Genomic DNA, 24934 nt, shown 5'->3' with positions numbered 1-24934 from the left:
TGCCCAATCATTTACTGTCTCATAAAAATTCACTGTGGGAAAACCAAATGTTTAAGTTGCTGCTGGAAAATGTAAAGGCTCTTTAAATAAGGAACAACCTTTTATTACATACATGTAAGCCAATAACCAATTAGTACTCGTTCATTGCAGAAATAAGTACTTTTTTTTTTACTCAAGTAAAAGAAATAAAATATTATCAGCAATATAGCAATAATAATGTAACTATAATTATGATATAATAGTGTAATTTTGTTTGTATGTCATCGATTATTATCACGTAATCAGTACTCAATATCTCCATTAGCACATACTGTATATCTATCTATCTATCTATCTATCTATCAATCATCTATCTATCTATCTATCTATCTATCTATCTATCTATCTATCTATCTATCATCTATCTGTCTGTCTGTCTGTCTGTCTATCTATCTATCTATCTATCTATCTATCTATCTATCTATCTATCTATCTGTCTGTCTGTCTGTCTGTCTATCTATCTATCTATCTATCTATCTATCTATCTATCTGTCTGTCTGTCTGTCTGTCTGTCTGTCTGTCTGTCTGTCTGTCTGTCTGTCTGTCTATCTATCTATCTATCTACCAATCCGTCTATCTATCTATCTATCTATCTATCTATCTATCTATCTATCTATCTATCTATCTATCTATCTATCTATCTATCTATCTATCTAACTATCTATCTATCTATCTGTATGTTTAGCTTATTTTGCTTATACCTGCAATTGTTCAAACATTAAAATATGCAGAGGGTATTTCATCACATATCAAAAGTATAAATTTGTCTAAATGTCAGAAGTTTTAATTTGGAATGAAATTAACCGTCTCATTGTAATTCAATAAAACAAACCAAAATATTTACCTTTCACATCACATCCACTTCTTTGGTTTGGATTTTAGTGTATTGTTTATTTTTTATGTGAATTAATTCCTCTGACTTTGGCCATGATGTTGAGCACGAGGGTGGGATTCCGTGTCGCCAGCGCAGAAGCATCCAATCAGAGGCGAGATTCCCCCCTAGCAACACCAATCAGCGACGGAGGACTGGCCGGTCGCGAGGGTAGTGGCAGTGTTGATGTGCAGGAGCAAGTGTTTCCTCCAGGCTCCGCTGGCTGCCGGGGTTTGTCAACAGTCTCCTGCTCGCACCTCCGACAGGTTCCAGGTTCAGATCCCCGCTCCCTCCAGGCACATCGCGGTTCATCTCAGCTTCTGCATGGCGGCGGTGGAGGACTAACCCGGCGGGCTGGAGCCGAGCTTTCAATAAAAAAGCAAGAAGCCCCCCCCCCCCCCCCCCCCCCAATAACGATGCCATCCCCGATGGAGGGCTCCTCCAGAGAAGAGGACCTGTTCACTGTGAAGCACGAGCTGAAACATGGTGAGTTCGAGTCTCCTCGTGTGTATTGGGCTTTTTGGTTCTGTTTGCAGACACGTGTCAGGGGAGGGTTGGTGTGTGTGTGTGTGTGTGTATGTGTGTGTGTGTCTGTGTGTGTGTGTGTGGTGGGGGGGTGTTAGCTTGCTAATAGCTCGCAGCAGCAGACTGTCACAGTCGATGAGAGCTAACGTTCCCGCTGCTCGAGTCCCGAATCGAAATGGGCGGCGGGAGGCGAACGTGTCCTCGTTACTTGTTTCAACGGTGCCGCTAACTCACGCAAACTAATGTTGCCTAACCAGCCGCCCCCCCCCCCCTACGACGTTAGCTTACTGCCACTTGATAGCCGTGCTCGTGCCCGGGGAGGTGGGGTAATAACATTAGCTTAAGCCACTAGTTAACGTGTAACCAGCTGAAATCTAACCATCGACCAAGTTCGTATTGACCAAGAGTTTCCTGTCACTACACGGGTGTGTTAGCTGCTAGCTCACACACACACTCACACACACACAAACACACACACACAGACACACACACACACACGCACAAACACACGCACATACTCATAGCTGCAGTGCTGTCAAGTCACCAAAGCTAACGGCTGCACATGACACCTTAATGCTTTATGTAATAACGCTTCTTCACGTTTCCATGCATTGCCCCCCCCCCCCCCCCCCGTTTTCCGTTTCGTCCCTGTGAAGCTGGTGGTTGTTCTGTGTTTGCACGAGAAGGAAGTAGTGAGGACACGAACTGGCACCATCTCACAACGTGACTTTAAAAAGAATACACAGGAAAATATGCTTCTTGTTGCCATTTACATTTGAGCTCTTATAATAAGAATACATTTGATTTATTCAGCACCTTTCATACACCGAATGCAGCTCGAAGTGCTTTACAGTGGAATCAAAGACTTGGAATAAGATAGAGCATGTTAGCAATAAAACACAGACTTAGAACAAAAAGCTAACAACTTGCAAAAGCTTTAAAAGAAAGTGGGAACCTTTTTTTTGCATAGCCACAGAAAGCTGCTGCTTCGCCGTACATTTTTCTAGTTAATTTTTGGGACGTTGCGCAAGCAGGAGGTAGAAGACCTCAGGAAACCGGTTTGGAACTTACTCCGGTAAACAAACGGTATCGTATGAGTGTGCTGAACCATCAAGAGACTTAAAAACAAGTACAATAATTTTATCAATCAATCCTCTGTGATACTGGAAGTCAGTGTAAAGACGCTTAAACCGGAGTAATGTGATCTCTTTTCTTATTTCCTCTTTAAACCCCCGGCTGGCAGCTGAGCTGAGTGTAGTTGCGTGTCTACTAGGCCTCTGAAGGATGTTGCATACCGTCTCAGTTGTAACAGCTTTACAATGACACAGTTCTGCTGCTCAGGCTGCAACATGACTGTGCTGCACCCCCCATTTACTGCCCTGCCCCAAATATGCAGTCTGTTTAGTTGTAAATACCACTGGATCAACTGAACTCTACTTTGTACCCTTGTAGTGCAGTAAAGGCCAGACTCAAGCAAACATGAGCAATATGCTTTTCTGTAATAATCCACCTGCAAGATGTGAAGGGTCTCTGTGTGCAGGATACATTTTTCAATATTCTATTCCTATTCCTGTTTTTATCTCCACTGTGGATGTTCTGTTTTCATTCGTATTAGTTAGATAGTTTGTGGGTTGGTTTGTTTGTTTGTGAGAAAGATTGTGTAAAAACTACTGGAGGGTTTACTACAAAAGCTGGTGGAAGGATGTGGTACGTTCTAGGGAAGAACCCATTTCATTTAGAAGGTGGTTTGTAGGAATTTGCGTAATCTGGAGCAGATTCAAATACAAATGGGTGAATCATAAGTGCTATTCGAGTTTTCTTTCATCTGAGGACATTGATATTTCCCTCCTGTAAACTGAATAGCTTCCTCTTTTCTAGCAGCAAGGCATCCTCTCCTTGTACACCTCTGTTAGCCTATTAATAAACATCCAGAATCCAACTTGGCCTTGACCGGCTCAGCCTGACGAGGATGTTATGCAACCTGAACCCCTGACCCTTGAAACCGAAGGATAGTGTTCTTGTTTTGAAAGTGAAGAATGCAACTGGATTCCCCGACGGTTGCAGTATTTCTTCTTGTGTGTAACAGGAGAAACAGGCGCTGTAATTGTTCAGTAGCATATTTCCAGAGTGTGAGACAGATGAATGTGTTCACTACGATGGCTTTGCATGTCTAAGAGCATGCCATGCTCAGTCAGCTGTGGAGATAGACTGCGGCTGAGAGAGACACAAGAGGCCAGTGTGCAGGCTGGTTTCAGTGAGGAATCTTTGATGAAAGATAATTACCCTTTTGCAGGTTAATGTTTGCATGCAGATGCTTTTAAGATCATTTTATAATGTTGACCATTTGACTGACAGTTAAGAGTAAGTCAGCTTTTCAGCACAATCCTTGTCTTTTTTGTTATAAGAAGACCGTCTACTGATCCTCTGCAAGTTCTTTGCAGTATTATCCCCACTGCAAGATACCGATCTCTACCCGTGGTCCCAGTATCTTTTTGATTGCTGATCCAGATTACAGCTTGGTTCTCCAACGTTTTCTAGCCTTGCAGAGTCTGACCCCGTTGTCTATCGGTCTTCTCAAAGCAGCACGAGTGAGAGCCTCTTTGCATCACAATACCAGAATGCATTATTAACGAGTTGGTGCCAGTTACAGAACAAGATGTTTAGAGGACTGGTCAGGTGATGCAACGTGCCTTCTGGTGGCCACAGCTGTTGGAGAGAACAGTTCAAAACAGATGATCAGTCAAAATTCTATTTACAATTTGGCTATTTCAACATTGCTACATGGATAATGAGAATGTTTTCAAGGGTTTTGTACAGATGAGGATGATTTTATCACTTTAATGTCAGCCCATTAGCTCGCTGGTTAACCAAGCATCTTTTTAACCTTTCATTGTTTCAGAGCAGGAACATCTATACTTTAGAGGAGCTTGATTAAACCTACGTCTTTAAACTCTGCATCGACAACTAGCACATCTTTTTTTATAGAGCCGCTGCACTCACAAGCCACAGACCTGTCAGTGTAGTGAATATAAACATACATCTCCCCTGTGTCAATCAGTAGTAAAATACCTCTTGTGGAACAGTGGGCTTTTCATGTCTAGCTACTCATTAATACTGTCCATTATATGATCTTTTGTTATAGAGATGCAACTTTCATTTTGAAACTTTTCAGAGGGACAAATGATTATATATTTTTGTGTTATGTAAACTGTGAAATTAAAAGCATGTTTTTTCTTATTTGTGTTTGAACCTCAGCCAACCTGACGGGCCATGTAGAGAGGGTGGGCATTGAAAACTTTGAGCTGTTAAAGGTGCTGGGCACAGGAGGTGAGTGAAAACTGTTTCTCTGTGTTGAACACAACACGACATACACATACCAGTCACACTGACATTCATTTCTGTTCAAGCCGCCTCTTGTCACTCAACTTTGCCATCTGTCCTTTGTGGATTTTTTAAACCACCAGCGTACGGCAAAGTGTTCCTGGTGCGGAAAGTGAGCGGGCACGATGCGGGGGAGCTGTATGCTATGAAGGTCTTGAAGAAGGCCACCATTGTACAAAAGGCAAAAACTGCTGAGCACACACGCACTGAGAGGCAAGTGCTGGAGCACATCCGCCAGTCCCCGTTCCTCGTCACGCTTCACTACGCCTTTCAGACGGACACCAAGCTGCACCTCATTCTTGGTGACGATATTTTTCACATTCATATCCCTGTGTTGTGTTTTTACCAGTAAAATAAATGTCAGTAAAACACTACAACATATATTCATTTGGATGATACATGATATCTCTCATCACAGATTATGTTAATGGCGGCGAACTCTTCACACATTTGGTGCAAAGGGTGCGATTCAAAGAGCAAGAGGTGGCCCTGTACAGTGGGGAGATAGTGCTGGCACTGGAACATCTACACGAGGTAATCTTCCGATTCAACACAATCAAACTGTTGTGTCTTTTTTAGAATAGACATCTTGCTTTGCATGCTGTTTACATATTTTATCTGTCACATGTCAATATTCTCTCTGTCATTCTCTTGGTGCAGCTTGGGATCGTGTATCGGGACCTGAAACTTGAGAATATTCTGCTGGATTCAAGTGGTCATATAGTTCTCACAGACTTTGGCCTCAGTAAGGAATTCGATCAGGTACATGTGTCATAATTCATTAGGGACTTATTCTTTTCCCTTAAACATTTATTTTTCCCTTAAGGCCTTATATTTTCACAGCACTTTCTATGCCACTATTAGCTTTAAATGGTCTTATATGAAAGAAAAGTTTTATTTTGACTTTTACGCATTAATCTATGATCTTTAAGTTTGATTGTTGGTTTTTAATCATTATTTTTTTTAAGTCATAGAAAGAACAATACAGTTATATTCAATATTTTCTTGGTTTTCAATCTTGGACAGTTCTGTCATATTCCAGGCTCCGGTATCCTCTGTGTTTTAAGGTATATATGTCTTTTGATACATGTATATTAATGCATTTATGTTTTTCTTTAAACAGGAGGACAGGGCCTTCTCTGTCTGTGGCACCATTGAATACATGGCTCCGGAGATTCTGGAGGGAGGAGAGTCTGGACATGATAAGGTAATTCACAGTTTTATGTTTAATAGCATTGTGTCTCCTCTTTCTGTTCTCCTCAGTGAGTTTTTCTTTTCCTTCAGTCTAATAAGTCTAAGTCACGGGCGGTTGCTTTCATGCATTCCAGGCGGTGGACTGGTGGAGCCTCGGCGTGTTGATGTACGAGCTTCTGACCGGAGGATCCCCCTTCACAGTGGATGGAGACGAGAACTCTCACACAGACATCGCAAAGTATGGATTCTCCCCGATCCCCAACTTATCCCCAGTTATTATCATGCTACAGCACTGACTGTGTCTGTCTCACACATCGCAGGAGGATCTCAAAGAAGGATCCTCCATTCCCCAAAGATATGGGACCCCTCGCCAAAGACCTCATCCAGAGACTCCTCATCAAAGATCCAAAGAAGAGATTAGGCTCAGGTCCGAATGGAGCAGAGAATATAAAGAAACACCCTTTTTACCAGGTGGATCTCCTAACCTCTCAGGGATTTTTTCAGTGTTGAGACAAAGCTAAATAGCAGGGTGGGCTGTTACTCCTCAGTATATAATGGGGCCACTTTGAGTGAGGAGCTTCAAGGAATTTGTTTACACTGTGTTAATAAGGATTGGGACCAACCGCAATGTTTTTGTCTCCTTTTTTTTCTAAAACTCACTTTAGAAAATTAGCTGGGAGGACTTGGCAGCTAAGAAGATGCCTGCTCCCTTCAAGCCGGTGATTCGGGACGAGCTGGACGTCAGCAACTTCGCAGACGAGTTCACGGAGATGGACCCCACCTACTCCCCCGCAGCGCTGCCTCAGAACTGTGACCGCATCTTCCAGGTGGGGAGGGGAGGAAGATATGTTGGAGAACCAGACCGGTTTTTGTTGTGACTCAGTGTCTGGTGGTTTACAGACAGAAATATTTCCTTTGCGCTCCCCTGCAGGTCATTGCACAGGACAACATCTCTATTTGCATCTCCTTTGTGCCGATGTTTGTCTGGGCTGTGGTTGCAGGCAGAGGGAAATGTTGACATGGCTGAAAAATAGCTTTCTACATTATCCACTTTTTGTCTGTGACTATATTCCACGTACTCAACAGCAATTGAAGTGATCAAGTGAAGTTTTGAATGTCCTCAAAAGGTTGCTGTAAGTCAACATGCGTCTGTCTGTGTGCATTGGTATTCAAATTGACTAAAGGAGCTTTCATTGGAGTAATTGCTGCCATATGCAGCTCTCATTGAAGTAACAGATGTGAATGACTATTTTTGATGTAGCTTTGAACCGTAATGTGGCCCACAACTCTGTGCCAGCTGATGGCTGTCTGATGTATTGCATGAAATTTCAACTCTGATTGCCTTCTGGATCCTTGAGCTTGGCAGATCAATAGATCCATTAACAGGCTTTTCTGGTGGAATAAAAGGTTACACTCTGAGAGCATCACCACGTCTGTCTCGGTTACGCCTTCGGTCTTTGATTGCCAACTTCATCTGGGCTTTTCTTCGCTCTCAGCTGCCATTCACATCGTCTGAAATTTTGTGGTCTTTATAATTTGCAAGCCTAGCAATCTTTGAGATAACGACAGCAATCCCAATTTTAAACTGTGCACTTGCTCCCCCACAGTGGCTCACAAAACAAAATTAAAATTGCATTAAGAACGCCAAGATGTAATTTCACAGCGGAGCAATCAAATATTCAAGCCCAGCAATTTAGGGCATCTCATTCATTCAACATCCATCCTTCCGTCCATCCATGGCTGTCATCACATACCACACAGCTGTGTGTGTGTCAGTAGAAAAGGGAGAGAGAGATTAATGCCAGCTTCGAGCTCTGGGCGCCACACAGCTGGAATTATGCAGGCATCTCTTCATAATGACAGGTCTAACAATGGGAACAGCTGGACAGCCGCTGTCACTCACAAAGAAACTGAATATGGCTTATTGTGGAGCTGACAGGTTGCTTTGACATGGAAACATGATTTCAAGTTCTACAGTAAACTTGGAAATGTATAAAATGAATTAGGTGTCTATAAATCTGTGTAATGTTACATTGCTGCAGTCTTTTCTCAGGCTATTAAGTAAATCAATGGAAGTTTCCTTTTCCCTCCAGGCCTCATTTTTACAGTATGTCCTTGTAAAATGTAAACCTGAAGAGTTTATGTTTCTGTCTGTGCAGGGCTACTCTTTCATGTCCCCTTCCATCCTGTTCAAGAGGAATGTGGTGATGGACGACCATGTCCAGCTGTGTGGGGGCTCCGAGAGGCCCGGCTCTGCTGCGGTGGCCCGCAGCGCCATGATGAAGGTAAGATAGATGGACTTGGATCCTCCAGCACAAACACACTTAAGCTAATGGCTGCTGTCACAGACAGATTCATTTTTTGTGTTAGTTCCTCTCCTTTTCCACTAGAATTTGTCTCTTACTGCACTCACATTCAGTTTTTAAGTCTGTAGCATTGTGATAGGCTACTTATATCCTTAGAAAAAATTCTATCTAATCAACTGATGACAATTTCAAATCAATTCAACATAGATTTACTTATCTAACTTTTTTAAAAATCCTTAAAAGTGCTGACAAACATTAGAAAGGTGAGGTTTTAGATGAAGACTTTCACTGTTATTACCTATTACATATGTATTTGTTTTGATGTCTTTTGTAATGAGTTTTTTATTTTATTCTATATTTATTCTATAAATTCACTTTATATTGGTGTATTTATCTTCTTTTATTGTTGCTCTGTCTTAATTTTGAACTTAAAAACTAAATTTTTCCTACAACAAAGCTTTCTTGCAAAAGTTTTTAGAACCGATGTGATAAACATCTTGAATCTTGAGTTGCTCAGAATTCCACAAAAGCTTCAGCTCCCTCTGCTTAATTGGCTCTTGTGTTGTTTCCGCTCGCAGACAGGGAGCTAGTCAACGATTTTTCTTATCTTGTCCTGTGGTTATTTTCAAGATCTTAATTCAGAATTGAAGAGCGGTGGTTTTGTACATTTACCTCGTCAGCGTTTCATTTTGGACTCAAGATTAATCATGATAACAACTTTACGCAACAAGAGACGTTTTACCTGGCTCCTCATTCAGTCCTGTTGATCACTGTGTGGAGATATACAAAACAAATAGAAGAAGCTTTTAATTATCACATAGCAGCAAAAATATTTGTCAAATTATAATGATGTTGAATAATATACCAGCAAAAGCACAACAGCTTGAACACTTGGTGAAGGACAAGTAAGGTTTTTGCTTGAATGTTTCAGGAATTATGTTTTAAGCAAATGCTGAATATAAATCTCTGGATTATACCTCCAATATAAAGTGTGTCTTTCTCTAGAGAAAGAAAGTAGAGCATTCTATTGGCAGGAGAATTGTCTTGAGGACATGACCTCTATTTTATAAGTGGCTATTCTGCCATGAGCTGGGTCCAGTTACGAATGTAACCAGTAAGCCAAGTACCAGTGACCTACATTAAATTATTCTCCATAGCATCCAGATGTCGTAAATAGTGGATTTATTTGAATTCTGAATGTAGGAGTGTTTCACTCTGTACTTGTTTACAGAAATCACAAGATATCACTCCAAAGAAAACATTTAACTTGACAGACATTCTATTGAGGTCACGTGCAATTATTCACCATTATGGTGTAGGTTAAAATCTATATTTGACCGGACATTTTTTTTTGTTCCACTCTTCCTTTTACCAGGACTCTCCCTTCTACATGAGCTACGAGATGGACCTGAAGGACAGCGCTCTGGGAGAGGGGAGCTTCTCCATCTGCAGACACTGCACGAACAAGAAGACGGGACAGAAATACGCAGTCAAAATTGTCAGCAAGAGGTAAAAGCTCACACCCTGCACACATTACTGTGTATGTGTGTACTTATTTTGTACTTACTAGACATTTTTCTGACTTTCTATACGTGTTTGCTGCAGAATGGAAGCACAGACGCAGCGGGAGATAGCGGCCCTGAAGCTCTGCGATGGCCACCCCAACATTGTCAAGTTACATGAAATTTACCACGACCAGGTGAGGTTCATCGCAGCGCTTACACTCTCCTCCATAAACTCTGGTTTGCGTGGCCCCCCCGTGGAGCCCATGGGGACGGCAGCCTTATTAGGTCCTGGAACTGGAACAAGGCAGATTAATGGGGATGCTGGAGGCCCTCAAGGTATTTCTCTATCTCTCCGTGTATTGTCCCATAAACTTCTTGGCGTGAGCTGGATATTTCACATGAAAGCGTATTTTTAAACTGCAGCTGTGCAAACACCCATTTTGTTATGCTGAATAAAAACAACCTAGATTTATTTGTGTTGCTAATCGAGCCACACACTCCCCTCGAACTAAATGTGCATACGTTCTAAATGTGGCTCTCCTCCGTTTTTGGGAAGTTGTGTGTGTGTGTGTGTGTGTGTGTGTGTGTGTGTGTGTGTGTGTGTCTGTGTCTGTGTCTGACTGTGCACAGGTTCATTAGCCCCAGACCCTCAAGCCCACGAGCACCACTTTAATCCTGATGAGCTCAGTGGGGTTATTACAGTATCTCAGAGGCCCATGACCCAGATCAAAGCAGCGCTGCCTCGTCTCGCCTCAGCCGAGTCCCGCCTTTGTTCCTCAGACCCGGCACTAATGAGAACCTCTCCCCCGCTGCCCAGACACATTGTCCCTTTACCACTTTGTTTGGCTCCTTTCACTTTTACTCAGCATCATTATGGTTTAATGTTACCATCATGGCATCAGTAATGGACTCATTTTACTGAATAAATTATGCAACAGAGAAATTCCGATCCTCTGCATCACATTCAGTTGTTTTTATCTTCTAGGTCAGGCCGTGAAATTACAATTTATCATACATTTGTTTACACAAACATGTCAATCTTTGATTAATTGCAAATTATAGGATTTTTTCAATCCACTACACAATTTCAGAGCAGTCCTAGGACCCACACACACAGTGAAACGCGGCTCATATACTTTGAATGGGGTGAAGTCATGCATTGTCTAACTGCATTGTGGTTCCGTTGTGTTGCTCGTGCTGTGTGCGGTAGAAGTTAAGCAGAGCTCAACTTTTAATGCGGCTACGAAGGCATCAGCCAATCAAATCGTGTTTCAAACATGGAATGTGAAACGAGGCGATGGATCAACCTGGTCTGTGATCATCTGGTTGTGGATTTTATTTCTTGTGTATTTCTCTTTAGCAGCCAGTACTGCACATAAGTAAGAAAATGTTGTGTTTCCCGAACATGAAACTGCGATTGTTGTCATTCGGATGATTTTGCCAGCACCATGCGTCAAGCACGTCCGCCTTCAAGTGCTGGCACAAAGCATTGGTGTACGTCCTGCATAAAGGCTGGTGATGACTAATATAAATGTTTTTTGTGTGGGTTGTTTCTTTTTGTTTTTCTGCTGTAGCTCCACACGTACCTGGTTCTGGAGCTGCTCGGTGGAGGGGAGCTGCTGGAGAGGATCCGCAGAAAGCAACATTTCAGTGAAACGGAGGCCAGTCGCATCATGCGCAAGCTGGTGTCAGCTGCCAGTCACATGCATGATGTAGGAGTGGTGCACAGGGACCTTAAACCAGAGGTATTAGATTCAGCAGCACTGACACTAGATGTTCTTCTCTGTCCAAACACATCTGTCTGTGTGCGTTTTGCGACCCACACAGACAGACAAGCTCTTTTATTTGAAAGACAATTACTGTGGTCTTCTGAACTTTTTATGATCTGCAATCTTCTGTGAAACAAAAGTACCTGGTCCGACCAGTCTTGATGTCCAATTTACTAAGCTCTCGAGTGGACCTGCTTTGCTAAGCAGAAAGAAATGATTGCTGTCTGTGTCTCAAATCACTTCGCAGAACCTGCTCTTCACAGACGAGAGCGAGAACTCTGAGATAAAAATCATAGACTTTGGCTTTGCACGCCTCAAACCACCAGACAATCAGCTCCTGAAGACTCCCTGCTTCACGCTGCACTACGCTGCACCAGAGATACTCAAATATGACGGCTACGATGAGTCCTGCGACCTGTGGAGTCTGGGGGTCATTCTGGTGAGTGCCTGTTGTAAGACGGAGCCAGGCTCAGGTTTAACACAAAACACTGATGCTGGACAGTAGCAGAAACATTTGTTATTCAGCTCAACATAACTCTAAGTGGAACTAAGTCTTTAAACACTTCTACTTTTAAAAATGACACATTTTATTTCACACCATTTAAAAAAATTTACAAACCTCCGCCAAGGCCAAACCGTCTCATCCAATTCAATTAAGAGACACCAGATTGCAAGCACTCATTTGATTTTTTTCATCCAGATCTATGAATTATTCAATAGAATTCAATTCAAATGTCAAAAAAATGCTCCATCTCTATTTGATTTGACTTCCCTGACCCTCCAGCGAGTTTGGTGGAAATCTGTCCAAACATCTTTGTGTGATCGGACACAAAAGCAACCTCCTCGGCGGAGGGAAGTAAAAATAGATAAATATATAATAAATAAAATAAAGGTTCAGGAACATCCGTAAAATGTGATTGCACCAAATCAACCTACTTTAGATGAGCACTTTCCTCAGTGCCCCATGAAAGTGACCAGATTTTATTTAGAATTTATAAAGAAATCTTTTTAAACCCACAGCTCCAAGCTCTACTTTAAAGTTGTTTTTCATAATATTTTCAACTGAAGCATTTCAAAAACCTTATCAATGTTTAATCACGAGCTCCACACACTTGTTATTCCCCCCCCCCCCACAATTCTATCCAGTTTATGGATTAAACATTTAGCTGCAGGCAGATCTGATTAAGCAATTAGCTGTTATTTTATCTGACTTCATGTGTAGTTACAGGCTTTCAGTTTGCATGTTCTGGTTAATCAGTTTTACATGAAATTCATCTCCCTCTCTTGTTCCGCGCCACAACCTTTCAGTATCCTGTGGTGAGCTGACACAGTTTTATCGCTCACCTCAGAAAAACAAGCGCTCGATTTAAATCTTACTTCCCAGTCGTGGAAATGTCGTTGTAATTCATCCTTTTTTCTGTGAAGGGGAAGAACATTAAAAGGAGAAGGAGAGTTGAGAGAGGTTTGTGTAGTTGGCCAGTCATCGGTAAGGGGCCTGCTCTTTGCAGTGCTGATTTGCACCGTCGCCCCCCTGGGGGGGATATGGCAGTAGTGTGCCTCATGGAGCTGTGATGAAATGGCTGCTGACAAGCTGTGTGCACAATGCCCTGGAAGCAAAGAATGTAGAGACAGAGACCGAGAGAGAGAGAGAGAGATAGCGCGAGAGATCAGGGCTCCTCTTCTGCCAAAAGGGCCGTTCCTAACTACACGCCATTTTAATGAGAAATGTGAGGGCATATGTAAGCAGGCCAAGGTGAGAGTGTCCTGTTCATTCAGCTGAGCACAGACCGCTCTTCTGTTTAGTGCCGGTTCAACCACGGTCAACAACACGCAGCATGACAATGGAAAAATGTGAACGGCCGAGGGTCGGTCACAAGGGCTAATAGAGCATGTCGTACATTAAAACCCATTTCCCCAGGTCATTGTAGGCATCTTGATATAAACATAAACCGGCGTGTAACACTTCCTGTTCCACACGGATGGCACAAACGATTTAGGTCAGATTTTCTGCGTGTTCCTTTGGTTACTGGCAACAGACTGTGTGGCTTCGCTCTGTTTGCAGTACACCATGCTGTCCGGTCAGGTGCCTTTCCAGTGTCAGGAGAAGAGCCTGAGCCACACCAGTGCAGAGGAGATCATGAAGAAAATCAAACTGGGGGACTTCTCTTTCGAGGGAGAGGCCTGGAGGAACGTGTCGCAGCAGGCCAAAGACCTCATACAAGGTGAGGATGGAGCTGGAGACTCACACATCTAGTGGGTTAAACTGTGAAAGAATCTGAGTTTTCCTCAAAATCAGATATCAGATGTCAAGACTGGGACTTGGAGAATTTTTTTTATGACTTTATTGATGTGATAAATTTAGCGTGAAAGGAGAAGGGAAAGGGGAAAGACGTTCAAAGGTCTGGGCCAGTACCAATCCTGTCCCATTGTGAAAATCTGTATTTTAGATGATTTTCAACTGATTTTAATCGAACATAACTCTTTACTCCAGTTAATTTACCAATGACGTTATATTTTGGTCTGTATTTGTTTGGTATTTAGCAGGATTGTGCAAAAAACTACTTATCATACTTTAATTACATTTAGTGGAGGGGTGGGGCATGAAGTAAGGAAGAAAGCATCACATTTTGAGTCAGATCCAGATTTAATTTCACCTAGTTTTACACTGCGTGAGTGGAATTTAGTAGAAGACAATAATCCAAATTAACTACTATTGAGGAATACTCCTAAATGCATTCTAGTTATAGATTTAAGACCAGCAGTTCGGGATGGACATGATGTCCTCGTCTTTTGAAATGTGTGAGAGGAGCGAAAACCTCTTCTTCACTTTTGGATCACGGATTGAACCTTTGACTCACAAAGCTGCTCACAGAGGTTGAACCACCTGAAGAGGAAATCACTTCCTGCCTGCGGCTCAACTCTCCACTGACCTATTAACGGCGCTGAAGGTATTTATCTGTGTCTCGTTCCTGCAGAGCTGCTGACGGTGGACCCAAACAAGAGGATTAAAATGTGCGGCCTCCGTTACAACGCCTGGCTCCAGGACGACAGCCAGCTGTCCTCCAACCCACTCATGACCCCGGACATTCTGGGCTCCTCCACTGCCTCCGTCCACACTTACGTCAAAGCCACCTTTAATGTAAGAAACAATATTATTAGATGTAGGTCAGGCTTTCGCAACCTTCCGGCTTCCTGTTGCAGAATTTGGGTTGCACTGAGTGGTTCAGCCTGTTAACATGCTGCTGCTGCTGCTGCTGCTGCTCTGGATTCTGCTTCACTTTTAAAATTCTTCAACCTGAAAGATAAAACATAGAGATTAATATTATTTCACATGAATCATAGAGATTTTTCTAACGTAGAGCTCATAAACATTAGTTGATGAATGATGATTGACAGAATATTCATCTGAAAATAGTCTATATTATATTCCTTGGGTCAAGCTGCAGATTTGCAAATTAATAAATTTATCATCAGTCGTTTAGCTTGTTACTATTGGGCAGTAAAAAAAAAGCGTTTTGAAGACATCAGCTCAGGCTTTGGGAAACTGTAACCCAGCGTTTTTCCTTAATTTCTGTCATTTATGGAGAAAACTGTTCTGATTGAGTAGGAAAAAGATTATCATATTATTTAGAATCATTTATTGCAACTTTTGTCAAAGGAACTGTTATTAATTCTGTAGTTTATGCATAAAAATATATTTATATCTAGTTAGAAACACACTTGATAGGCCAAATGGAAAAATATTCTGTTTCAGCATTTTTCAGTGCCAGCGCAGTCTGAGCTGATGAAGTGGATCAGTGCGTCCCTTTGAAAAATGAATATTTCATACAAAATCGTAATAACTGGCTCATCGTTTCGCCCTTTTTTGTCCCAGGCATTTAACAAATGCAAGCGGGAAGGTTTCCGCCTGCAGACGGTGGACAAGGCGCCGCTCGCCAAGAGGAGGAAGATGAAAAAGACGAGTACCAGCACAGAGACCCGCAGCAGTTCCAGCGAGAGCACCCATTCCTCCGCCTCCTCCTCCCAGTCTCAGGAGAAGACTTTTACCGAGGGCGACACCAACCCGCAGCCCCCCAACAGCACGCCTCTCACCACCCCTGTCAACACACCCGTGGCCCTGGGAACAGACTCTGAGCACCAACCGGCGCCTCCAGCTTTTCACTTCACAGAAGGACAGTGAGACAACGAGAGGAAAAAGGGAAAAAGGGAGATTCAGTTTTTGGTGAACAGCAGGAAGGCTCAGACCGGCGTACAGACGGCTCTCTTCTCCTTTTCTCTGTCCCTGGCAGCTCTCTGGCTCTGGCTCAATTTGCATGAACGTCTGCAAGTCTCCAAACCCAAGCATGCAACAGGAGCGGCAATCGTCACCTCAGTATCAAATCAATCAAAACCATCTCTAGCAATAGCCTGTCCCTTTCTTTCTCGTTTCCCTTTACACACAGACTCTATCAATCAGGGACTGGACCAGGAAGAAATTGTCAGCAGTGTCCAAAATGAAAAAGGGCTGACCTCCTGCCGCACGTCCAGACAGACAATGGGGAGACACCTTCAGTCTCGTCATGAAATCATAGCTCTGTCCACTCCATTCGTGTTTGTCGACGGCTCCAGACGTTTCAAAGGGAAAGTCGTAGTGTTTACACCATGGATGCTTTGTGTTCTTTTGTCAAAGGGAAAGAAGAAGAAATGCAACAAGCGTAACGTAAAGAAACGTGGGTCCACGAAGTCTCTGCAAGATGGAGCAGGGTATTTATATGTGAATTTTACAGACTGAAGTTTATTTATAGTGAGCTATATTGTTAAGTTATTTATGGTTCAGAGTGATCTGAAAAGAAACAATGGATAGAAGAGATATTTTATGTTTGTACGTGTGTGGTTCCATGTCAGCTCAAAAGACTGTTTCCATGTAGTCAGATGGTTGTTCACATGTCGTGTGGTCTCCAGACATCAATGCTTCTAGTCAGACACATCTTGTAAGACAGAAAACGCAAAAGAGATTAACACCATTAGCCCCTGGGTAATGGTTGTAAACCAGTTTGTTGAATTTATATAACAGACTTTAAAAAAAACAACATATTTATGAAGCCTGGTGAATTTTGGGGTTGAACTGCACCTTTGTCCAGTGGTCAAAAAAAGTCAATTTGCTTGAAGAAGCAAAAGTGAACATGTTTTTGTAGAAACAACCAAATGTGGACGTAGTGTGTTCAGAGAAAATCTGTGTTCTATTGTTGTACGGGGGAAACTGCTGTCAGAGGGGATGTGGAGAAGAAGAGGAGCTATATTTAGAGTTATGATGCACCGCTGCTGCTGCTGCTCGTCCACACGGTGTGATCCTTAAATCAGTATTTAGCTCAGCAGTGGATTTGGCCTTGTGTTGTATAAAGTTTTAAATGTCTCACTACGGCCAATTGGATTGAGACGAACATTACAAATGGATGAGATCCAGATCAGCTTAGCGTCAGGTGAAGACGTTGAGTTTATGAGACACTGAAGGGGGCAGCTTCAAGCCGTTTTTTGTCAGAGGAAATCAGAAACAGGGAAAGTTTATGTGCCAAAAAAAATGCAATTAAATAATTCAAGTGTCAGAAGGATGGTAATTTATTAGAATAGGTTAAGTGTCACCGTCCTTAGGTCTTTAAAATTGACCCTTTATAAGATTACCAGGATTCTGAGGACCGACCTAAAAAAACCAACTGTCCCTTTTTTTTTGTTACCTCTACCACCGACCCCTCGCTTTATTAACGCTGTTGTACCGCATGACTGAAACGGAAATCCTTGCACTGTGTGACCGCTCTCACTTCCAGGGAGATTTATCTGGTTGCTATTAATTCCCCGGTGCATGATGTGAACCGAAACATCAGCCTCTTTATTTTCTAAAGCAAATTCTCCCTTGATTTAATGTGAGTTTGTTTACGTGCATATTTAAATACCCCTGATTGAACTCTGGACTCTGAAGTTTTACTGGTTCCAGTGGGATGGATGTAAACACCAAAACCCTCTCTGTCCAATAGCCTGAATATTGTAATGTTACAGAAATGGTAAGTCGGATAGTTAGGTGATTTAAAATGTCATGCTCGGTTAGTTACTATTATTAATATTAGTTTGCAAGTGTGTGTTCATTTCTATATCCCTGGTGGTAGTTGAAACGCTGTATTCAGTTGTACAGGGGTATTCGTGATCAGTACGGGACCTAGAGACAGTTTCTCCTGCTTAGTTAGGAAACAAATTCGTAGTCGGACGACTGTGTGCATTTGAAAACACACACACCCTCATCTTCTTCCATTTGAATGCACTCTGACTCCGAACCAAAGCATTAACGTCAAGGTAGCTTCTCTAAGCTGCATGAGATATTTCCTTTCATGCAAATATGCAATGAAATGCTTCATATATCGGGGGTTCCTGTTTTTGTTGTTTCCAGCTGGTGGAATATTTTAGATGTTTTCTCGCACAGAGGATTTTATTGTATCTTCAGAGGTTCTTTACTGGATCTACTCTATAGTATCCATGTCCGGCACATAATCATGCTTACAACTATGCATATATTTTAGCTTTTGTGTTGCTTTAACCATTGAAAAAAAAAAAAAACTCAGCTACTGGGTTCAAACATAGGGTGTGACACAGATACTCTACTTTTACTCCTGCGAAATCAGCCGCGGCAGAAATAGCAGCGTGCGTTGCTCGTATGGAAAAAGCTGGAACTCTTAGAGCTAAACACTACAAAGCTCTCGTCTAACTCCGTTCGCATGAGTTCCCCCCCTCGCTGCCTCATTAAGCCTCTTTTCTTTTGTTGGGGTGTATAAATAGCTCAAGTGGAGGAAGAGGAAGAGTGTCCTATATTGAGCTCCCCTCGGGGAGCCAGGCTCTATTAGCTGATGTGCTGCAGTGCAGTTTTTTCTTTTTTTTTCCAAAGAAAATACCGTGCTCCACTCGGTGCCTCTGTGGGACCCGGCTCACTGGCTTTGTAGGGAAAATACCAGTTTAACACAGGAAAGGGTTAGTTTAGTACCAGAGTCTCTTGGGGCTGGTTTTCAATCGAGCGTCCTCCCTTTGATGAACAGTCAATGTTCAGCGTGTCACTCTGAGCAGAGGAAGGTGGGTGGGGGGGTTTGGATCTGACGTCCTGTTGTCTCTCGGTATCTGTTTCAATTCGCTGGAACTTGAATGAAAAGATCCTGGTCTGCCGACAGTGCTTCCTCTTTTTTTTAAAGGTTGACGGCACCGCACCTCATGAGCTAAAACCTTTATACCTTTTTGCAACATGAATTCGAGGGCTGAGAGTTTTAACCTGTTTTGTACAAACCAGTTACTGATTTTACCTGTTTTAGAGTCAACAGATCCGGCTTTGGGACATTTAGTCGACACATCTGTATTAGGTTGTGTGTGCTCGAGAGCCAGATGTGGTTGCCAAAGCTAAAAGTAACTTGTTGTATGTGAAACAATGACACTTGCTCATGTGTTTGCAGTTATCTTGTAAAGTACTTTTCAACAGATGTGGCCGGGGGGTCGGGGTTTTTAAACTTTGGTCAGCTTTCAGTTCAGGATCTTGTGGAGCTGTCCATGGTGCTGAAATGGTCAAACCTTTGGTGGTGCTGCATCATCAATCATCATCATCATACCAATAATAATAATGATCCTTTAAACCAGTGAGTACCAGGAGTACTTGTGGTGTCTTTGGGGTACATGTGAAGTAGAAAAACCAAGAGCTTGGTTAAGGAGAAATAAATACTATAAAATACCAGTTGTAATGGACAAAGAGCTTGATGTTTTAAATTAATGGCAACAATTTCCAGCTTCTCCTCAAAGATTTAGTCAAATCAATTGAAATTTGACTTCAAAATTGAAGAAACAAAATACACAAAGCCTTAACATCAAACACTTAAGGATTGCTATGTCAATTATAAGAATAAAACAAGAATATACATCCACAATAATATAATATAACTGTATGTGGACCCAGAAAAACAAATATGAAACCTTTGCTTTAAAGAATCAGTTTGAAAAATATAAATTAAATAATATAAATACATTAATATTAAAAATAGCTGGTTGAACCTGTCCTTTTGAGTGAACTGAGTGTTTGAATTTCCTAGTGGGTATTTTATTTTGCTGTCTCCCCTTCCAGGGAGGTCAAAGCACATGGTCAGTAAAGATTGTTACCTTTAGCAAGAACTTAAACATGTGTTCTTGAGTTTATTAGATTTACTGAGCCTGTATTGATCCGTGTAATGTTGGTGACAATGTAACTTTGAATAACCTGCCACTTTCGGCATCATCATCATCATCATTGTCGTCGCCCCCCCTGCTATCACCATCATGCATGTGCTACTGCTCGATTCCCATCAACCATCACTGATTCACACCTTTACTGAACCGTGTCAAAAAGTACTGTAGCAGTGAATGCCTTGGAGATTGGTCAATTATTAAACTGTTTTAAAAAACATGCAATCAAGCTTTAAAGGGCAAAACTTTGCACTTGTATGTTATTTTAATCATTGAAATTGATTCCTTTTGTGAAAGATTTAAAAAAAAATGTCCTCTTTGTGTTTGTGCAGGTTCAGACGTCTTTTTTTCTGTTGATAGCCTGTGTCCAACGTTCTGATACAAAGATAGTTGTTTTACTGACTGCAGAGGTGAACCATGTGCTGACCTGCTTCTTTTAGGGCACTGTGAACATCATCATTCAGGTATCCAGGAGAAACACCTTGATTTGCTTCAATAAATGCTTTACTTGCTGGCTGAATACAAACGTGTGTACGTCCAATAACCTGAAACCAGTCGTGATGAGTCGTTTTAATAGATCCTCGGCCTCGTTGTATTTTCAAGTGTATCTAAAACATTACTGAGGATATTTTGTGATACCAGGATTTTTGTGTTTGAGTTGTCAGAAGGACAATAAACGTACGATTTCCTGCTCATTTATTGATCTTGACTTTTAAATGAAATGCTAACATTTTCATATGTATGAAAGATATTCTTATAATTTAGAAGGTTGGTGGGAATGAAATCTTTATTTAAGCAGTCGGCCTCTAGATGGCAGTATAGTACCAATAGGTAGAGTGACATTAAGTTCATGCAGCCTTTATTATTTATTCATCGATAAGTCAAATAGAAGATATTTCATTTGGTTAATTAGGATTACAGGTTTATTTTTATGTACCAGGTGGGTGAAATTAATATTGGAATACAAACTAGATCAATTAATTTCATGTAAAGTTAACTGTAAATTGAGTAAATCTCCACTTCTATTAATTTTAAGCTCTTGTTTAAATAGTTGTTTAAAAATTAGGAGATTAAGGAATTCACTTTAATAAAAACGTTATGGCTCTTAACGCTCATTATGTGTCAAATTTTGATGAATGCAAGTTGTGTTTAAAGAGTTTTCTTGTATATTTTTAGCTGTTTGGTGTCATATCTTTGAGGAAATCTATAATTTGGAATTTTTAAGTGAAATTGTTTGAGGTCTTTAACAAAAAAACTCAAATTTGACCTACGTTGGACTATGTAAGTCAAATATCAAATTTAATCTTCACTGGTGCTGCAACAATTAATACATTTTCTCAATCAAACTCTTAATTTGCATTACCCTCAAAATATTGGAAAATTGTGTAGAAGACCTATTACACATCCTTGTATATTCTTATTACCAATGTTATTTAAACTAGCTAACAAGCCAAAACTTTCCTACTATTGTTTATCATATAAAAATGAGACAACCAAAGGATATTCAGAAGAAACTAAAACCAGTGAATCTTCAGCATTTTTGGTAAAAAAAATTTTGAAACCTGAAATATTATCAAAGCAACAGCTGACTACTTTCCAGTTAATCCACTAAACACTTCACTAATTGCCAATTTTCTATAAAGCTGGGATTCATTTCAACTGCTGTGCACTAATAGGGCAGCAGGGGGCGCTCTTTGTCTCTGATCGGTAGGACGAGGACCCCGATGTTGATCTAGAGCAGGAGGAAAACAGTTTTGTTCAGGTTGCAAAAAATCAGACGATACAAACCGAATCATTTTTCCCGACCTGGTCAAGTGACCACCAGAGAGGGTCTGGATCCATACGACAAAAGGTCAGAGGTCAAATGCATGGCAAGTTTCTGTTTCTTCAAAAACGTGCCAATCCAATATTTTCTATGACATTTAGTTTGATTTCAAGTTCATATAAAAAGAGACATGTTAGTGAATGATTTACTCGTGAGAGGTTGAGAATATTCATGTTTAGTTTTTTAGAAGTTTAAATGTTAAACTTGATCTTTTCTCTGACCTCTATACACTTTCTCCATCATCAGATCTAATATCACTTATAAGCAGCTCGGCGGCGGGGGGGGAAGCGTGTTCCCGAGCGGACGCCGGCTCTTGCCCGGCTGCGACGCACAACTCAGTCCTGCTGCAGGATATTTAAAAAACAAAGCTCATTTTGTTATGCATGGCTTTCAGGCCACTTATTGTGGTTTCACCCCACTTGCTACTGCACACAACAATACAGATGGTGCACTTACAGAGCACTTTCACCGGGCTAATTCTGCAGCACAGATATCAATATGGACCTTCAGCAGGAGAAACTCATTATACAGTGAGTCCTCTGTGTGTGTGTGTGTGTCTGTCTGTGTGTGTGTGTGTGTGTGTGTGTGTGTGTCTGTGTGCACGATACCTCTTTTCTTTGAAATCTCTCTGCGCTAACATGAAATCCATTACTAAACATTGTGCTGTGTGCAGCGGTCAGGTATTCTGATGGAGGGTCTGCACTCTTATGATCCATCGCAGAGAGTTGCAGCAGGAGGAGGTCGTCGGATAATACATAAAGAAAGACAAAAATACACACACACATTTTAAAATCCTGTACTACAGACACACAATGGAGTCTAAGAAGTGGTCTGTTGCTTTTATTTTCTTAATTCGTTGTAGACTCGGATTCTTCTTTGATTGCACAGGCGGTTTAGAAATGTTCAAATACTAAAATCTGAGTTATAAGAATCTGTCTCATGTGAGGTATAATGCATATATCCTTTATATTTCTTTGAAGCTCTGTATCAACAGCTTGAGATAATTTTACTTTTTATCTAGTTCAGATCACCTTGTGACAACCATGTTTCAAACATGACGTGTTTTTATATTCACATTCACGTGTTGTTGAAAGCATTTGCCGTGTTTCGTGCTCTGAAACTCTAGAATTTGTAAATGTGACATTAATAAAACCTTTTACACACAAATAAATATCTCTAATGAAACATGTTTATGTAGATTGGTTGAGGCTGGTGAGGTGGAGGTCACAGCTCTCTGCACCCGACTCAGGAAACTTCATCATTTTGCTGGAAACAAACTTTTGTCGACAACATCATTATATATCTTGGAATTTAAGTATTTGAGTTCATAATTCAGGTCATTTTTCAAAATCCTTATAAACATTTGACGGTTCCAGGTTCTCAAACGTGAGAATTTGCAGCTTTTCCTTGTCCTTATGGTAAATTGTAATTGATAAAATATTTAAATGAGAAGTAGAATTTATTTAAAAAATATATATTTGGGGCTAATGATTATTCTTCTTTTTATTTTTTATGGTTTTGCCTTCATCATTATCCTGTAACTGTCTCCTGTGGCCATATTTGCGATTGCAGCTGTTCTGCAAAAGTTTGCTTCATAGGTCCTCGATTAAGATTTCCCTTCACTGGGAGAAGTGAACACAGATTACCCAGATTGACCTGCTGGGGGATCTAGTTTCCTGTTGAGATAACAAGTAAAAAAACAGTTAAACAAGGTGTCTCTATTACAATAGAGGTACAGACATGTGTGGTTTTACTCCCAGTGAGACAAGGACGGTCAACACAGCTGATTAAAACCATCACAACCATCAATCTGCATCAGCACAGGCATTTCATGAGTTCTTTCCAGGCTCACGCCACACCCCTCCGCCAAGTTTGGTGGAAATCAGTTCAGTAGTTTTTGTGTCATTCAATATCTAATTTAATTTGCTGACAAACAAAGCAACAAATAAATAAACCAACATCCAGACACTGCAGGTGAAAGGGTAGTATGTATAATTAAATACATACCAGTTGTGTAAATATGAAACTTAAAGATGGAAAATCTGAAATAACATAGGGTCTCTTTTTTGATAATGGTTCAATTCAGGAGTCCAATCACCTTAAAATTTAAATATACAAGTAAGAAAAAAGGTGAACACAAGCTGAAAATATGAAGTTTTAAAATTCAAGAGGCTGTGAAGAGAGTTTTCCTCGTTTGCATTTCAGAGATAAATGCAAAATGTGAGTGGACATGAGGATTTAATCCGGTGGCTTGAAGTTCCCAGACTGGATTCAAACTGGGGACGTTCAGCCTCTCCAACCCTTCCACAGCCTCACTGGTCCCATGCAGATGTTTAGCTCAGGTCTCGTCTCAGGGCCTCACTGCTGCAGACGAGGCTGAGGGCCGAGTTTATTGTAAACCAGCAGGAAGTGGATATAATCCAGTGCAGTGTTCTCTCATGGCAAAATCCAATGTGTGCGTGTGTGTGTGTTTGTGTGATCTTGTTTGTGTGCTGCAGCAGGGCGGGCTTCAGGCCGAACTGTAGAGGGCTGAAGTGCCTCCGATCCTTGGGAGTGGAACGCATTTCCTTTTGTTGCCCTCCAATTTTTGACTGGCCTGCCCCAGCACATGAGCATGATGGGGCTGTTTCTATTATCCAGCTTCCCAGACCCCACCTCGGCCCCCTCCTCCCATTCCTACAGTGTTCTGCCTGTTCCCAAAGCGATTGGCATTCCTGGGGGCCACCAGTGAAGCAGCTTTAGAGGAGAGGCCTGCTGGCTCCTGGGTGGCCTCTTGTGCAGGGGCTCCGAGGGGAGGAGACAATGTCTTATTAATTGACTGGGCGTCTTGGGCAGAGTGCAGGAATTTGCGGCCGAGGGGGGGGGAGCCGGGGAAGTAGGGATGAGGGATGAGCTGAGAGGGATGAAGGGGCGGAACGAGAGGGGCAGATTCACCGTCCACCGATGGAGATTCATGGACGTCTGTCTCAGATTTATTCCTGTTTGATTTACAGGAGGGGGAGAGGCTACTGTTGGATCCGACCGACAGCCGGTGTCTCTCAGGAGTGATTTAATCATTCCACAGTGTCGAAGAATCCAGCTCTTCAATGCAGTGGTGTTTCTAAAAGTCTTCCACAGCACAGTTCAGTTTGAGTGTTTATGGGTCAGAGGTTTGTTGAGTTACATTTTGAGATTTAAGTACAATTTTAAAAAAGGGAAAAAATGCAAAAACTGGTGAGATCATAAACTTAGTTAAAAGTAAGATATCTAGAAAACTGCATTTGAACATTGCAGCTGTAAAAACGTGAAGACCTGGTTGAATA

General features: G+C 41.6%; 1 protein-coding gene across 1 annotated transcript; it reads left to right on the top strand.

Annotated features, from left to right (window-relative positions):
- The first annotated feature begins 1096 nt into the window (after positions 1-1096).
- rps6ka5 (ribosomal protein S6 kinase, polypeptide 5) lies at positions 1097-20916 on the top strand. The gene is made up of 17 exons (XM_062397263.1): positions 1097-1396; positions 4691-4762; positions 4900-5118; positions 5235-5350; positions 5477-5578; positions 5940-6023; positions 6145-6248; positions 6331-6481; positions 6676-6837; positions 8170-8295; positions 9692-9825; positions 9922-10015; positions 11396-11566; positions 11838-12029; positions 13653-13812; positions 14566-14729; positions 15465-20916. The coding sequence occupies exons 1-17, from the start codon at positions 1327-1329 to the stop codon at positions 15768-15770; spliced, it is 2427 nt and encodes an 808-aa protein (XP_062253247.1). The 5' UTR covers positions 1097-1326; the 3' UTR covers positions 15771-20916.
- The last annotated feature ends 4018 nt before the right edge of the window (positions 20917-24934 follow it).

This window comes from Platichthys flesus, chromosome 10, assembly GCF_949316205.1.
Source record: "Platichthys flesus chromosome 10, fPlaFle2.1, whole genome shotgun sequence".
In the NCBI taxonomy this organism is placed as follows: domain Eukaryota; kingdom Metazoa; phylum Chordata; class Actinopteri; order Pleuronectiformes; family Pleuronectidae; genus Platichthys; species Platichthys flesus.
Note: the sequence above shows the minus strand (reverse complement) of the source record. Positions and strands in the feature narration are given on the sequence as shown.

What these genes read in the sequence shown, in the direction of transcription:
- rps6ka5 (XM_062397263.1), top strand. Translation starts at nt 1,327, where the DNA reads ATGCCATCCCCGATGGAGGGCTCCTCCAGAGAAGAGGACCTGTTCACT. An exon ending in GAGAGTCTGGACATGATAAG is followed by an intron (nt 6,024 to 6,144) that starts GTAATTCACAGT and finishes CATGCATTCCAG; the next exon opens with GCGGTGGACTGGTGGAGCCT. An exon ending in TCTCACACAGACATCGCAAA is followed by an intron (nt 6,249 to 6,330) that starts GTATGGATTCTC and finishes CACACATCGCAG; the next exon opens with GAGGATCTCAAAGAAGGATC.